Consider the following 16,555-nt stretch of genomic DNA (forward strand, 5'->3'; position numbering starts at 1 on the left):
ACCAGGCATATGAAAATGCTCAGAAATTCTCTGCTTTTCACCTGTATCAAATTTTGCGTTAATTTTGGTTTACAGTCTTTCACAAAGGTCACTTAGTTTTTATATTAGACAGAATAAGACCTAACAATTCCAAGGATTCTTTCTCCATTCCAGGTTCTAGAACCTTTATTGATATAATTGTTTCACCTAGCTTTCTAGCAGAAGTAGCAGATCTATCTCAAAATTCTTAACCTGCACCATTGTGATCCAATAAAAGCAATCTAAGTTCCTGAATTTAGAGAAGCCATTTTTGTCAATCCATTTGATGAAATACATGCAGTGAACACAAGGTCAACTCAGTATTCTCTGGGATGGAAAGTGTTGTTGCACAGCTGATGTTCTGTACCTGGGATTAGTGGAGATTTGATGACAGGCCGTTGCCTGCTGCAAACAAAACTGAAAGTGGTGCAAGTTCACAGATATACTTATGATGACAACATTGTATTCACTGCATCTCCACATTCATTTCTAGAAACAATTATTTTTTTAGGTTTAATAATGTGAAATTTCTAATATCCAAACTCCTATTGGTTTAGAAAAATGAAATATTTATATTTTGAATATTACACAATTTTTCATTCCTCATTGGCCACTACACCTGAGTTTGCCTCACCAAAAAAACGTTTTCAGTTATTGTTTTAAGAGATGATACTTCTTTTTTAGTACTATTTTGTGTGTGTTATTTATAACCACTGATAAATAAGCAGGGTTTTTTTTTCTTTTTAATACAATATGTACTACAAGCAGACTGCACAACCAACGGAAGATATTCAATGTGAAGCTATCAAGAATATTTCCAAAATACTTCCTTGGAAGACTGTTCTAAATCATTGGGCATTTTTTTTTTAAAGATTTTATTTCCTTTATTCTCCCCAAAGCCCCCAGTACATAGTTGTATATTCTTCGTTGTGGGTCCTTCTAGTTGTGGTATGTGGGACGCTGCCTCAGCGTGGTTTTGATGAGCAGTATCATGTCCGCACCCAGGATTCGAACCAACGAAACCCTGGGCCGCCTACAGCAGAGCACACAAACTTAACCACTCGGCCACGGGGCCAGCCCCAAACCATTGGGCATTTTGAGCCATATAAATCACCATATGGTGTGTATCTAATTCAGAGAAAACAGTTAGTGGGATTATTGACAAGACCACTTAAAGATCTTCCTAAGTAGATGTTCTATGAGACCTTGATAATGGGATATCACTAGAAGAGGGCCACTTGCAACATATCAATATAGAATTGTGAATGCCTGATAACACATTTTTCCCCAAAGAATTTCAATGTTTTGTTTTTTTTGTATTAAAAGTGTTTAATCTTCCCAAGGTGACTTCTGCCATGATCATATTACTACTATATTCTATGCAATGTTTTTCTGTTTTCATTATACGTCTCCTTTGCTCTTATATAATTTTATTTTATCATGGGATATTCAATGCCCAAAGTACTACAAGCATTTATGGATCATTATATAAAATAACACTATTGATAAATATTATTTGTTTCTTGTTTTCCAGATGAGGAAACTAAAGTACTGAAAGATAAAGCTCATTGCCCATAATCAAAAAGTCAGTGAGTTGTCAAGTAAGACTCCAAATTGGAGCAGAACACTCGAGAGTGCACGCTGACTACGTATTCTTCACTAGTTTACATTGATCTGTGCTTTCTTCTTCTTAACGCACCTTCTCAAGTTCTGCTGCTCAATTTTTCTTTTCCTTTGCTTTATTTATTTATTTATTTATTTATCTTCTTACTGACATTGTTAAAATCCAAAGTCATGACATTGAATGAGGGAAATCAGAGCCCTGTGACCACATTCATCCTCCTGGGCTCCTCAGAATACCCACATCTCCAGGCACCCCTGTTCCTGCTTTTCTTGACCATCTACACAGTCAGTGTGGTGGGGAACTTTGGCATAATTGTCATCACAAGGATCAATCCCAAACTCCACACACCCATGTACTTTTTTCTCAGACATCTGTCCTTTTTGGATATTTGTTATTCCAATGTATTCACACCAAAACTGCTAGAAATCTTGGTTGTGGAGGATAGAACTATCTCCTTCAAAGGATGCATGGTGCAATTTTTCATTGGCTGCACCTTTGTGATTACAGAAATGTTCATGTTAGCAGTGATGGCCTATGACCGGTTTGTGGCTGTTTGTAATCCCCTTCTCTACACAGTTGCTATGTCTCATAAACTCTGTACCCTCCTTGTGGCTGGAGCCTACATGTGTGGTGGAATATGTTCCTTGACACTCACATACTCTCTTCTGGAACTATCATTTTGTGGTTCTAACATCATCAATCACTTTGGCTGTGAGTATTCTGCCATTCTGTTTTTATCCTGTTCTGACCTCTATTTCAGTCAGATGACATGTTTAGTCATTTCTACATTCAGTGAGGCTTGTAGCCTCCTGATTATCCTCTCCTCCTACATGGTCATAGTTGTCACAATCATCAAAATGCCTTCAACTGGTGGACTCCGAAAAGCCTTCTCCACCTGTGCTTCCCACCTGACTGCCATCACCATTTTCCATGGAATTATCCTTCTTCTCTACTGTGTGCCCAACTTCAAAAGCTCCTGGCTCCTGGTTAAAGTTGCCACTGTGTTTCTTACCATCATGATCCCCATGCTGAACCCCCTTATCTACAGCCTTAGGAACAAAGATGTGAAAGAGACAGTCAGGGGTTTAATCAACTCGAAACTGCTCTATCCCTCAATACAATTCAAATAAACGTATGTATTCATGTCCTACTTACATCTAGTAATTTTTCATATCTATTTCTGATGCTAGTTTACTTTTATTTTAAGTAAGTCTATGATGATGTTTTCTATTAATTAAATACTGCACTTCCGACATTTTTAATGGTCAAGAGGCTCTGGATTAATAAATAAATAATCCATTGTGATACACTTCATCTGAGCTTGCTTCAGATAGAAATATATTTCAAAATCTCCCAGTTAGACATTATGGAAGTCAGAATGAAGAAGGTATATGTATTTAGAGACTCATTACTTATGTTATAGTTTACGTTGTGTTTTGTAAAACTGCTGCAAATACAGATGATAACTGTCTTTACTTGATCTGTGCTGAGGTTCTCAAAACCAATTCTTTAGTTTCAGAAAGTTCTATAAAACACAACTGTTTTTCCCCTCAAAACTTTATTTTATTCCAAGTAAAATTAAGGACCTTAAAGTTTACATTATGAGAAATATTATCTGACTTTAAGTGAGCAGGCGTCAAAAATATTAGTATCTCCATATGCATCACTCATTTTTTGAGTATCAATGTAATATATTATAGTTCAAAAATGTTGAAAGTAATACTGAACACTAAGAAAAAGTTCAATTTATTTCTAACAAGATATATCCACTATTCATTGAAAAAAATACCAAGATTGATAAAATATACTTTTGATCATCCATTCTCAACAATAAATTTTCTCAATTACCAATTTTCTGCACATCGGTACATGACATTCACATCTACTCAGTTGCTTAAATAAAGCAAAGGAGAAATCATTATTTATTAAGATTTATTATTCTGCAGGTTCTCTCAAATACCTTTCAGAAAGTTATGTTGTTTCTGTCTCCAAAACAAAGCTATGTCCATGTCTCTGCTTTCTGAGACAAACTTGTCGCTAAGCTGGTTTTCAGCAGTTAATACCAAGTTAATATATTTCCCATATTTCTTAACATTATGTAACGCATGAATCTCAAATTATTCATAGTGATTTTTTAAAAATGTAAAATAAATTTATTTCACTCCCAGCTTAGAATTGTGCAATAGTTTTCATTACATTTATCATGAAAATTTAATTCTGCAAAATGTAGCATCTGCCTAATTCTCTGGCTTTATCATTTTAAATTTAAAACATTGAAACATATTTTTTGAACAAAGACGTATGTACCTCCCAAGTAGATCAATACATAGAACCTCACCAGTACTCCAGAGTCAATTTTTAGCCTTTCCTCTTAATGTCAGCAAGAGCCTAAGGAATGAATTTATCATAATGATGCGCTTGTTGTTCTATATAGATTCAGTATCTAACTATGCCCCTCAAAAAACACAAATTTATTTTCCTTCTTTGAAAATTTTATGTAAATGAAAACATACACTATGTATTCCATATATCTGACTTTTATAAATGAACATTATGTCTTTACAAATAATTCATGTTCTTCATGTATTTACAGTTTTTTTCAATTTTTCCCTATTTAATAGTATAAGTATTTCAGATTATTTCTTTAATCCAGTCTACTATGATGGAGTTTTGGAATGTTTCAATTTTGCACATGTATACCATTAGACTGCACATAAGCACTCCTTAGAATGGGGTTTACACCTAGCATTATTATGCATTTATTTACTCCTCAATTTTTCAGTGATTTTATCAATATAAACTTCAAAAAGCAATGTTTGAAAGTTCTACAGTTATGATTCACTTCCTCACTAGTGTTCAGTGTTATTAGAAGTTATGATTTTTGCCCATTTTCTTGATGTAGAATATTTAATTTATAGTTTAATTTGAATATTTATGATTATTGACTCTAAGCACATTTTAAGATGTTTTGGATTTTTCTACGTGCCTTCATATAGCATTTTATCAATCTTCTTTTAAATTATGTGTTTTTATTCTTATTTGTTTGAAAATTTATTTTATACTATGAATATGCTTTCTTTGGCAGTTGCGTACATTGAAAATAGTTTTGCATTTTATTTTTACTTTTGACTCAATGTCTTTTGAAGAAGAGCAAGTTTGAATTTTAACTTAGTCAAATGTATTACTTCAGTATTCTTTTTGTAATTGCTTAAGGTGATATTCGTCCTACCCTTGAGATCAGGAAGACGTTTTTCTATTTTATTTTCAAGAATCTTTGCTGTCTTTATATTTTGTCGTACGAGTCACCTAAAAACCATTTTTTGTGGATGGTGTGAAGTTTCGGTCTATGATATATTGCTTTACTTTTTCAACACTATTTGTTCCTCCTCATTTTTCTCATGCTTCTCTGTAGGCAGAGAGGAAATAATTCCCTCGTGCCTTGCTTGGGACCATAGAAAGTGAGTGAATGTGTTGTAAGATACATCAGAGAAGAAGTTTTAAATGTCCCTCCATGGTTTGAATCTTTCCTCCTTGAGCTTATGCATTCATCCTGCAGAAGACCATACCACAAACAGTGAGTCTTCCTTCAACCTGAGTCCTGGAATGAAAACACATGGGAATTGAGCAAAGCTCAACCAAACACGGCATATCAGAGCTGCAATCACCAACACTCAGGGTACAACTTCATTTTTACCCATATGGATATAACATTGTTACACACTGTTTACTGAAAAAACAACCATTTTTGTTGCTCTGCAATACCAAACTTGTTATAAACAAAGTGCCCATATATACGTTTATCGATGTATCTTTTAAGTGTTGCCACAATAACTCTTGAAAGCAGCATCCAACAATCAATGGTTTAAAAGTATGATGATTTATTTTCAAACTTCACCTGAGTTGGCTCTGATTCAGGATATGAGACTCAGAATGTTTTACTTCAAACAAGAGTTCTGTGAGTATGAATTGCTCCACGTGTCTTTCATTATTTTTCGACTACTTGGTTACCTATATTATGGAAATGTCAGAAGAGAAATAGACCAAGTGTAAGCGTTCAAGTTCTTGTAAGCCTAGGCTAAGATCCACCAAATTTTCTCCTTTGTAAACATATCACTGAACATGTCACAAGGCTGGGCTCATACTCCAAATGTGAAGAAATACACACTACCAAGAAAGAACAAGGGAAGATTTACGGATACAAGGAGATGATGAATAATTGGCTCCAATCGTTCAACCAACCTCAGTCAACTTCTTAACTCTCTATTGTACTCCATTTTAGTACTTACCATTACCACATGCTCTTAATTATTATAGCTTTGAAATAAATTTTGATGTCCATTAGAGAAACTTCTGTCATTTTTGCTTCTCCATGGGTGGATCCCGGTTGTTGCTGGCCCTTTACATTTTCATACTATCTTCAGGATTTATTTTGTTCATTTACTGCATACATTTGAAGCTTGAGTCTTTCACAGGAACTAAAAATTGTACTTGTTTTTTAGATCTGCACTTTAAAGCATTCCTAGCTATAGCTGTACTTTCTCTGCTTCATTAGTCTATACTCCCCTATCCTCTTCTCAAAGTCATGGTAAAATCATATCAGTGGATTTTTATTTTCCCATTGCCTGTTTTAGTGTGGCTTTCTTATTTGATTTATTGCTTCATTATCATTACTATTATTGATTGGGTTCTGAGGGAAGGGAGAGGCAATAAACGTATATATATTTTGCTTTTGTCCAATGGAATAAAAAATCCACTCTTTTTGAGTATATCGCTCCATAGGTGAATGACGGGTAGACACATAGTCCATAAATCAAACTATAGTTACATATAGTTTGATTTATTGATAGATGTATATAAAGTTAAATAGGAAAATAAATATCAAAATATTAACATTATTATCTTAGTTGTTGGCTTATCAATTATTTTTGTTTTCTTTTTTGTTGTAACATCTCAGCATTGACTTTATTTTTATCAATTTTTTGTTATAATAAATATCCTATGTATTTGAAAGCCTTGTAAAAATTATAAGATCTGTTATAATTTAAATTCTGTAAAATTTGTTTACAAATAAAAATGATGAGAAAATATCTTGTTCAGAAAACTGGACAGCCACGTGCAAAAGAATGAAAGTAGACCATTATCTTGCACCATACACAAACATTAACTCAAAATGAATTAAAGACTTGAATGTAAGACCTGAAACCATAAAACTCCTAGAAGAATATATAGGCAGTACACAATTTCACATTGGTCTTAGCAGCATCTTTTCAAATGCTATGTCAAGGGAAACAAAAGAAGAAGTTAACAAATGGGACTACATCAGACTAAACAACATCTGAAAAAGCAAAGGACACCTGGAACAAAATGAAAAGACAACCCACAATCTGGAAGAAAATATTTGGAGATAATTTGTTCAACAAGGGGTTGATCTCCAAAATATATAAAGAACACCTACAACTCAACAACAAGAAAGCAAACAACCAGATCAAAAGAGGGGCAGAGGATATGAAGAGACATTTTTCTCAAGAAGATATACAGATGGCCAACAGATACAAGAAATGATGTTCAGCATCACTAATTATTAGGGAAATGCAAATCAAAACTACAATGAGATATCACCTTATACCAGTCAGAATGGCTATAATTACCAAGAGAAAAACAACAAATGTTGTACAGGATTTGAAGAAAAGGGAATCCTCATAGATTACTGGTGGAAATGCAAACTTGTGCAGCCATTGTGGAAAACAGTATGGAGATTTCTCAAAAATCAGAAATACCATACCATCCGGCTATCCCACTACTGGATACTTTTCCAAAGAACTTGAAATCAACAATTCAAAGAGATTTATGCACCCTTATGTTCATTGCAGCATTATGCACAATAGCCAAGATGTAGAAGCAACCCAAGTTCTGTTCTGTGGATGAATGGATAAAGATGACATGATATATCTATACAATGGAAACTACACAGGTGTAAAAAAGATGAAATTGTCTTATTTGCAACAACATGGATGGACATTGAGGGTATGATGTTAACTGAATTAATCCAGACATGAAAAGACAAATACTACAAGATTTTACTGATATATTGAAGATGACAAATACATGGATAAATTGAACAGATTAATAGTTACTAGAAGGGAAGGAGTTTGGGGGGTGGACTAAAGGGGTAAAGGGACACATATGTACAGTGGTTGGCAAAATCTAGACTACTGGTGGTGAGCACAATGAAGTCTATTCAAAAACTGATAAATAATAATGTACACCCAAAATATTATAACCCATTATGATCTCCATAAAATTACTCGGGAAGAAAGAAAAATAATGAGCAAACACCTTAAATCATCGCAGTATTTCTATCTGAGAACGTTATAGCAGAGATTATCTTCTTTATATTGCTCTCTTTTCAAAATTTCTAATTAGGGATATGAAGTGTAATATATTCACAGCATGGCACAAATAACGTTTTCAAGTTCAAGAAGAAAGTTATTTTCGTAATAGAGTTCAGTTTAGTAATCTGTTTCAGGCTCTGAAGAGGAATCAGTAAATGATTAATTATGTAAAATGTGAAAGAGATGAATAGCCTTTCAAGAAGGATATTTTCAAATTAAATGGAAAAGACAAGTGGCATTTTGTTCAAGAAATGTTCCAAAGGAAACTAAAAATGAAAGATTGAGAGTTATGGCTCTGCTAATGGTGCAACAGGTAATTTCCCAAGAAGTTATCTGTAGAGTCTTAAAAAAGTAGTAAATATGAAAAAAACTCTTAAGGAGGGCAGAACAAACTATAGCTAATCCAGAGCAGTCTCTACCAAACATGATATATTTTGGAAGTGGAAAGCAGGATCATTACTGAAAGTTAAGGTAGAGGGCTAGAAATATATACGTAGTTTTTGAGAATCTTAGCATTCCATTGAGGGGTATGGTTAGGGTCCAGAAGAGAGACTCTAACATTTGCTGTTCCACTCACTTATAGGAACTTTGAGAAGAATCAAGAAGCAACCAGAGATCTACATGTGTAACTAAGGAAAGGAAGGTTTTGAACTGTCCCTCGGTAATCATGGCAGGGGTCATGCTAATAAGAGGAACATCCTGAGATTAAATTTCAGTTATCTTGAGTAGTTTGTGTAGTGAATATGTCTTTTGTGGACTTTGCTGCCCTTCTTACTAATACAGTTTTTTGTTTACCTATCTGAGGGACAGCTATCAGATTCAAGCAGCAGAAAAATGGATTTATATCTTTCATGCAAAAACATAGTAGGCCAAGTTCAAAGTTAAGCAAGTATCCCAGAGAGATGAGCCAGGTTACCTGTGGCTGCTTTTCCCCTGGAGCCAATTGCTGAAAGGCTGAGTTATACTTTTTTTTAAAGACAATTTCTTTAGAAAAGTTTTACATTGACAACAAAATTTAAAGGAAGGTACAGAGATTTCCAATATACCCCTTGCTTCCATACATGCATAGCCTTCCTTATCAACACCATTCATCAGAATGGTAAATTTGGTGCCAAAGATGAACCTACCTGAACACATCATAATTACTCAATGTCCAAGGTTCACCTTAGGGTTCATTCTCGGTGTTGTACATTCTATGGATTTGGACAAATGTATAATAGCATATATCAATCATTGTAATATCATACAGAGTATTTTCACTGCCCTAAAATCCATTGTGCTCTGTGTATTCATCCCTCCACCCCCCAATCCCTGGCAACAACTGATCTTTTTACTGTCACCATAGTTTGGCCTTTTGCAAAAGTCATATAGTTGGAATCATGCAGTATGTAGCCTTTTCAGATTGGCTTCTTTCACTTAGCATTACGCATTTAAGATTCAAGTACACTTTTTATGATCTCAGGGACATACAAGGAGAGGTCAAATTCAAAGACAAGCAAAGTTGGAGATTCAGAGAAAATGTTTCCTGGCCTGGATTGAAACTCTGGAGTGAGGCAATATATGGAACATAAGGATAACATAAGGAAGACTGTGTGAAGCAAAAGACAATAGATGCATAGGAACTTTAAAAATGAGAATTATCAGATGCATCTTGTAAATCACCTACACAAACTATGATTAAAATGACAAAATAAAAAAAGAAAGTTGACGAATGTTCGGGGAACTGTAAATCATAATAATTTACAAGGATGATTGTCTTCAAAATAACAGCAAAGAGAAATATTATTTTGAAAATATAAAAACTAAAATTAAGAACTCAATAGAAAGGTTTAATAGCAGATTAAACACAATTGAAAAGAAAAATAGCTTATTGGAAAATTGCTCAGATGGGAAAAACTGTAATTTTGAGTTCATTGTTTTTGTCTCCCAATTTTTTATTCTTTCTTCATTTACTTTCTTACTGGAAATAACCATGACTCTTTACCTGAAGGCTGCTTTTTCCTGGTTGTATGAGTGCCCTCAGTCCATGCAGAGACCAGCTTGAAAGTCCCAAGCCACTTAACATCTCCAGGAATAGCTCTCAAAACACTGGTATATGGTAGCGGGTACATAAATACCACAACTTCCTCACTTCTTGGGTGGGACAAGTCTAAATTATATTTTACACAGTCTTCCAGAGGCCTGCAGTGGGTCTGAGACCTACTTGTCCTCAAAAATATCCTGTTCATTGTTCTTTTGCCTCTTTTCCGTACTTAGCTACTGGAGCTTCCTAGGATCATCTTCCAAATAAACTGCTTACATCCAAATCCTTGTCACAGGGTCTGTTATTAAGGACAGCACCCTTGGAAAGACTGGAAAACATCTCTGCAACACATATTAGAATTACATGTAATAACTATCATATATAAAGAGTTCCTACTAACAGTAATGTACAAAAACTCTAATTAATATTAGGAAACAATCTAAGAAACAATCTTCAAAAATAAAGTAAATTGACAAAACCAAGAGTTGGCAAGAATTTGGATTAAATAATAGTTAGCAATGAGTAGGATGTCAAGCTGATCAAATGTTTTCGAAAACTCTTTTGAGGTATGAACCCATAATTCCATTCTATGATCTATAATCAATAAAAGCATATACATATTTTCACAGAAGATAGGGAGAAGAATATTCATAATAACACTATTTCTTATTGCCCCAAATTTGAAATAACTTACATATCCATAAAAAAGATACATTTTTGTTGCATTTATCCAATTGAATACTGTAGAGACATTAAATAGAATCAACTACTGATACTCAGAACAACATTATGAAATTTCACAGCCATAATGATAAGCAAGAAAAGCCAAATACCAAAGTGAACAAATCATATATTTTGTTAACATGAAGTTCATGAACAGCCAAAATTAGTCTACAGTAACATATCGGAATAGTTGTTACCCTTGGGAGCTACTGACTGGGATGGGCCTTAATGTATGCTTCTGGGTAACATTTTGATAGTAATCAATACCATTATCTAGCTGGCAGATGTACAAGTTTGTAAAGATCTGCTATACAAAATCGTATCTGAAGTCCAAAATGCTGTATTGTGCACTTAAAAATCTCTCACATTAAGTGTTCTTACCAGAAAAGAAAAATTAAATTTAAGGAAGTAAATATTGATGCAATATGATCACTAAAATCCAAACTTTATTTGTAGTCCATCGGATTTTTTCATCAGTGCCCTCTTTCTTTTCTGGGATCCACATTGCAGTTAGTTGTCATATCTGCCCAGTCTCCTCTGGTGTGCAACAATTTTTCACTGTTTTCTTGCTTCACTTGACTTTTACAATCCTAATGAGTAGTGGCTAGATATTTTGTACAATGCTTCCAAATATGGTTTTCTGATATTAAGTTGGGATTATGGATTTGGGGAGAAGAATATCACAGAGGTGAAATCTTTCTCATCACATCATATTGGGTGAGTAAATAATATTCACATTTTATCACTGATGATGGTCACCTTCATCCTTTATTTAAGATAGTATTGGCCAAGTTTCTCCACTCTAAACTTGAATGTGGAATTTGAATTGCCATTGAATTAATAACAGATATTTTTGGACTGTTCTTTTGTTTTCTTGTTTCAAACTCTACAGTACACATTTTCCTCAATGAATAAGTATTATTTCAATAATTCAACTTCTAAAAGCAGTGAATGGAAGAGATGTGGTCATGTAATTATCCCTAATGATTTAGGAGAAAATGCATCTACCACAATCACACAAGAGACAGTATTTCAACTAATTGTATGTTTTGTGGCCCACTGAGTAATACTTCAATTGTAGTTATAATTCTCTGTAGTATATATCTTCGTAGTCATAGAGGCAGATATAAGACCCAGAGTTTGGCAAAGTTTAGCATGTGGATTCAGCTTTTTCTTTGTACTCACTGATATTTCTTATGTCCTGAAAACAAAATGCCATTTTACAGACAGATCCTTTGCAATATAATGCCACTTCTGTTAAAAACCCCAACCATGTTGTTATATTAAAGAACGTTTGATTACTGAGAATGGCAGAAGTTGTCTTTCATTCATTAAAATTGTAGCTTTCTGAATAGTAAAGAAAATTGAATAAAGAATTGTTCTGCTTAAAATAAATTCATATCTTATTTTATTTAAAAAATTGAGTAATACAGACAATGGATATTAGACTAATAGTGCCCTCAAATGGACTCAAACATATCTGGTCTCTTAAATTTCAGCAAATGTGCCATTGTGACTCAATGGAGGAATCACATGATGATCTTCAACAAACGGTGCTGAGATCACTGGATATCCATATGGATAAATATGCCTTAACTTTTACCTCACATTATACAAAACTATTAACTTAAATTAAATGAAATGGATCATAGATCTAAACATAAAAATTAAAAGTGCAAAACTTTAGCATAAAACATAGAAAAATCATCTGAAATTTGGGGCAGGAATTTTTTTTTTTAAGATTTTATTTTTCCTTTTTCTCAGCAAAGCTACCCGGAACATAGTTGTATAGTTTTAGTTGTGGGTCCTTGTAGTTGTGGCATGTGGGATGCTGCCTCAGCATGGCCTGATGAGCGGTGCCATGTCCGTGCCCAGGATCAGAACCAGCGAAACCCTGGGCCGCCACAGCAGAACTGCAAACGTAACCACTCGGCCATGAGGCTGGCCCTGGGACAGGAACTTTTTAGACAAAACACAGAAAGGATGAACCATCAAAAAATTGATAAAAAGAACTTTATCAACATTAAAGGCTTGTGATTAAAGTTTCGTAATGGTGAATGTTACCATTGAGAAAACAAAAATGTAAGCCACAGATTGTGAGTAAATATTCACAATATATATGTTTGACAAATGATTTGTGTGGAGAATATATAAAGAGCTCTTTATACTCAAAAGAAGAAGACAAACAATCTAGTTAAAGAATTGGTGAAATATTTGAGCAGCCACTTGACAAAACAAGATATGCAAATCATTTAAAAACACATTAAAGAATACTAAATATCACTAGTCATCAATGAAATTCTTAGCAAAATCACAAAAGACATTACTGTATATCAGTTAGAATGACTGAAATGAGTCAGACTGAAATACCAAGTACTGGTGAAAATGTGGAGCAAGTAGAATGCTCATATGTTTCAGATGAGAGTTAAAGGTAAAATGACTTTGAAAACAGTTTAACAGTATCTTAGAAAGTTGTGTAAACATTTCCCATACAACTCAACAATCCCTGGCCTAAATATTCACCAATGACAAATGAAATCCAAAATTTAACTTAGGAGAAAATTGTTCTCTCTGGTATATGCCGCAATATATGGAAGGGGAAAGAGTAGCAAGAGTGATGTCTGTGGATATTTTTGTCGTTTTATGAAGTTTTTGACTTTATTCTTTTAAAAAGTGATTTTCCTAGAAGAGGTCGATTTTCTTCCATGAAGAGTTGTTTCTATAGACTTACAAGGATAAACAGGAAATGGCAGAAAAGATATGGAAAGATCTTGACTCCTTAACATAGAGAAATGTATATCTAAGTAAAATATGGTACAACAAATATACTTGTTAACGTATGTACATCTCCTGCATTGTCTTTGATGACCTTCTCATAATATCTATCTTACCAAGCCTTTGAGAATTATACTGATGAGATATAATTGTCTTCTCATATAATTGTCCTTTTGAGATTCAAGGTGAAAGCATAATTTGTCCATAAAATAAAGGTTTTCAAATTGGTAATAATTCTGAGAACAGTCAGAACCTGCATTTATGAGTCAAAATCTGGCTAGGACAAGTGAACAACTACTCCTTGTTTTTAAACAGAGGGAAAGTAGAATAGTGATTTTTCATAAACGTACTGGAAGGAATGCTGGAATAAAAGGGGGAAGAGAGGTCTTCCAGAGTTTAGTAAAGAAACCATTAAAATTGGCAGGCTGGAGAAAAAAAGTTTTCTTAAGACTCGCCATCCCATGGTAATCACAGTTCATTGAGTGTGGCTGGGGTTTTGACTGAGACCTGACAGATATTGTGTCTCCCTCAGATCTAAAAGGCTGATAATTGTTGAGCTCTACTCTCTGAAGTTTGAGTTTAGCACTTTATCCTGCTACCCAATGCAGCTAAATAGCTAGACAAATATTGTGAGTGGGAGACAGTTAAGCTTTTGGGGAAGGTTTCAATTCCCTAGTCATATTTTTTTCTCCTAAGCAATGTGACATTTCTGTAGGACATTTCAATCTGCCTTTCTGATTCAGATCCCTAGCCCCCCACACCACAGCAAAACACAAGTGCCCTGTGGGGAGAATTGTTCATGACTTTTGGGTTTCTTTTGTTTTCAATTTATCAATAAATTCTTCTGTGTCCACAAAGCACTGCTGGAGTCTTTGTTTCCTCAGGAGTGTCCCTCTGCAAGTGACAAATCTGAAACTCAGCCTGTTCCCAGAATCAGAAGATGTGCGCCGTGAAGGAAACAGCTGGTAACTTCCAGCTCACCAAGGAAGGTCCCCTTCTTCTCTGAAATTTTAATAACCTAGTGCTAATTATGTCCATTTTTCTCTGTAAAAAGTCATTTTTGCAATTCATCTTTGGGAAAAAAAAATTCATGGAATTGCTGCTCTGCAGTTATCTTCCCTAGCCTAACTGAAGCAGAGGACTATAACTGACCTGTAGTGAAACCATGAAGTAGAAGACAATGAGTGATATTGTTAAATTGGTGAAGAAAATAACTGTAGAACTATGATCTTATGCCTAAGATATTCCTTTAAAAGATATAATGGAACAAAGTCTTTTCAGACGAAAGTCCTAAAGGAATATGCCGTAGTGGATCTACAGTAAAATCAATCAGAAGAAGAGTTCTTCAGGCAGAAGGAAATCAGATTGATCATGGAGAATAACTGTAGACTATGGAAAACTCAACCAAATAGTATCCCTTCAGACGGTGAATGTGGCTTAAGACCTATAGTTTGAAATCATTGATTTGGCAAACGTATTTTCTTTTTGGATTTTAAAAGGAAATCATAAACAATTAACATTCCCATGGGATGGATAAAAGTATTTCTTTTAAGTTTTGCTCAGGTCCATGTTAACTATCCAGATCTCTGCTGTGATACAGTTTGAATAAATCTCTACCATTTGAACATGCCACAAACAACACACCAGTGCATTACATTGATAGCATCATTCTAACAATAGAGGATAAACAAGAGGTGGCTAGTATGCTGAAGGTCTTAGTAAGACATAAAGGAAGAAGAGATTCAGGGACCTTCCACTTAAATGATGCATTTAGGGGTGAAGTAATCATAAACATTGCAGGCTATCCTCTCCAAAATAAAAGACTAATTATTGCATCTTCTGTCCTTTATCACAAATGAGAATGTACAGCTCTTAGAAGACATCTTTTAAGGCTTTAGAGGAAACACATTCCACACCTAGGAATACTGCTTTGACTCTTATACCAGGTATGATAAACAATCCTTAAGCTAATTGCTTGTCATTTCCTGGTGTATATACTTTTGTGAAATCTCCTATCATTCTGTGCAGGCAACCTGTGACTTGATTCCAAACAATATACTGTAGCAAAGTTAACAGGATGGCATTCTCTTGGTTAGACTAAGTTATATAGCAATGTGAAGAATTCTGGATGTGTAATTAAAGTCCAACATTTGTTAATTTTGACCTAATTAAATGAGTGTTTATCATGGGTGGCCTTGGTTTAATCAGTGAAAGCACTTAAAAGCCCTTGAAGAAAGAAAGACTCTTTTCATTGCTGGCTTTGAAGAAGTAAGATACCATGTTGTGAGAGAGCCTACAGAGAGGGCCATGTAACAAGGAACTGCAAGTGGCTTCTAGGATCTCAGAGTAGTTGGTGATCAATGGCCAGCAAGAAAACGGGTACCTTAGTCCTGTACCTGCAAGGAGATGAATTCTTCCAACAACTTGCGGAGCTTAGAAAGGTATTTTTCCCCAACTGAGCCTCTTATGAAGCTACAGCTCTGAATGACACCTGAATTGCAGCCTGATGAAATCCCAGAAAGTCCAAAACACCCAGCTAAGTGGTACCTGGACTGCTTCCCTGTAGAAATTGTGATATAAAAAGGTTTATTAGTTAAGTCACTGAGTAGGTGGTAATTTATTATTCAGCATAAAATTCTCGTATACCAGGTGACAAAGAAGGCTGCTAGCCTTCAGTGACTCTGGGGCAGAAATTGGCTCCAGAGCTGGTAAGGGGTGCAGAGGAGTCAGTGGTGGAGAGCAGATACAGTGTGCAACTCATGCCAATCACAGTGGGAGAATAACAATGCAGACCCCCGGTTTTCTGGAGCAAGCCCATGCCCTATACAATAAATAATTCTATGCTTTGAGATAAATAATTTCTGTTGTGTTAGGGGTTCCTGGTAGAGTCTGGCAAGGATTAGTCAGATTGTCAGGGGCCCAGAGAAAGTGTAAGTGGATCTAATTGGGTGATATTTGGGTGTAGTGGAACCAATGGCTTGGTTGACACCCAGTGGCTTT

General features: G+C 34.8%; 1 protein-coding gene across 1 annotated transcript; it reads left to right on the plus strand.

Annotated features, from left to right (window-relative positions):
• The first annotated feature begins 1,812 nt into the window (after nucleotides 1–1,812).
• On the plus strand, nucleotides 1,813–2,772 carry LOC106844071 (olfactory receptor 1165-like). Its single transcript, XM_014861398.1, has one exon. The coding sequence runs from the start codon at nucleotides 1,813–1,815 to the stop codon at nucleotides 2,770–2,772; it is 960 nt and encodes a 319-aa protein (XP_014716884.1).
• Nucleotides 2,773–16,555: the final 13,783 nt, after the last annotated feature.

Source organism: Equus asinus, chromosome 17 (assembly GCF_041296235.1).
Source record: "Equus asinus isolate D_3611 breed Donkey chromosome 17, EquAss-T2T_v2, whole genome shotgun sequence".
NCBI classification, from domain to species: Eukaryota; Metazoa; Chordata; class Mammalia; order Perissodactyla; family Equidae; genus Equus; species Equus asinus.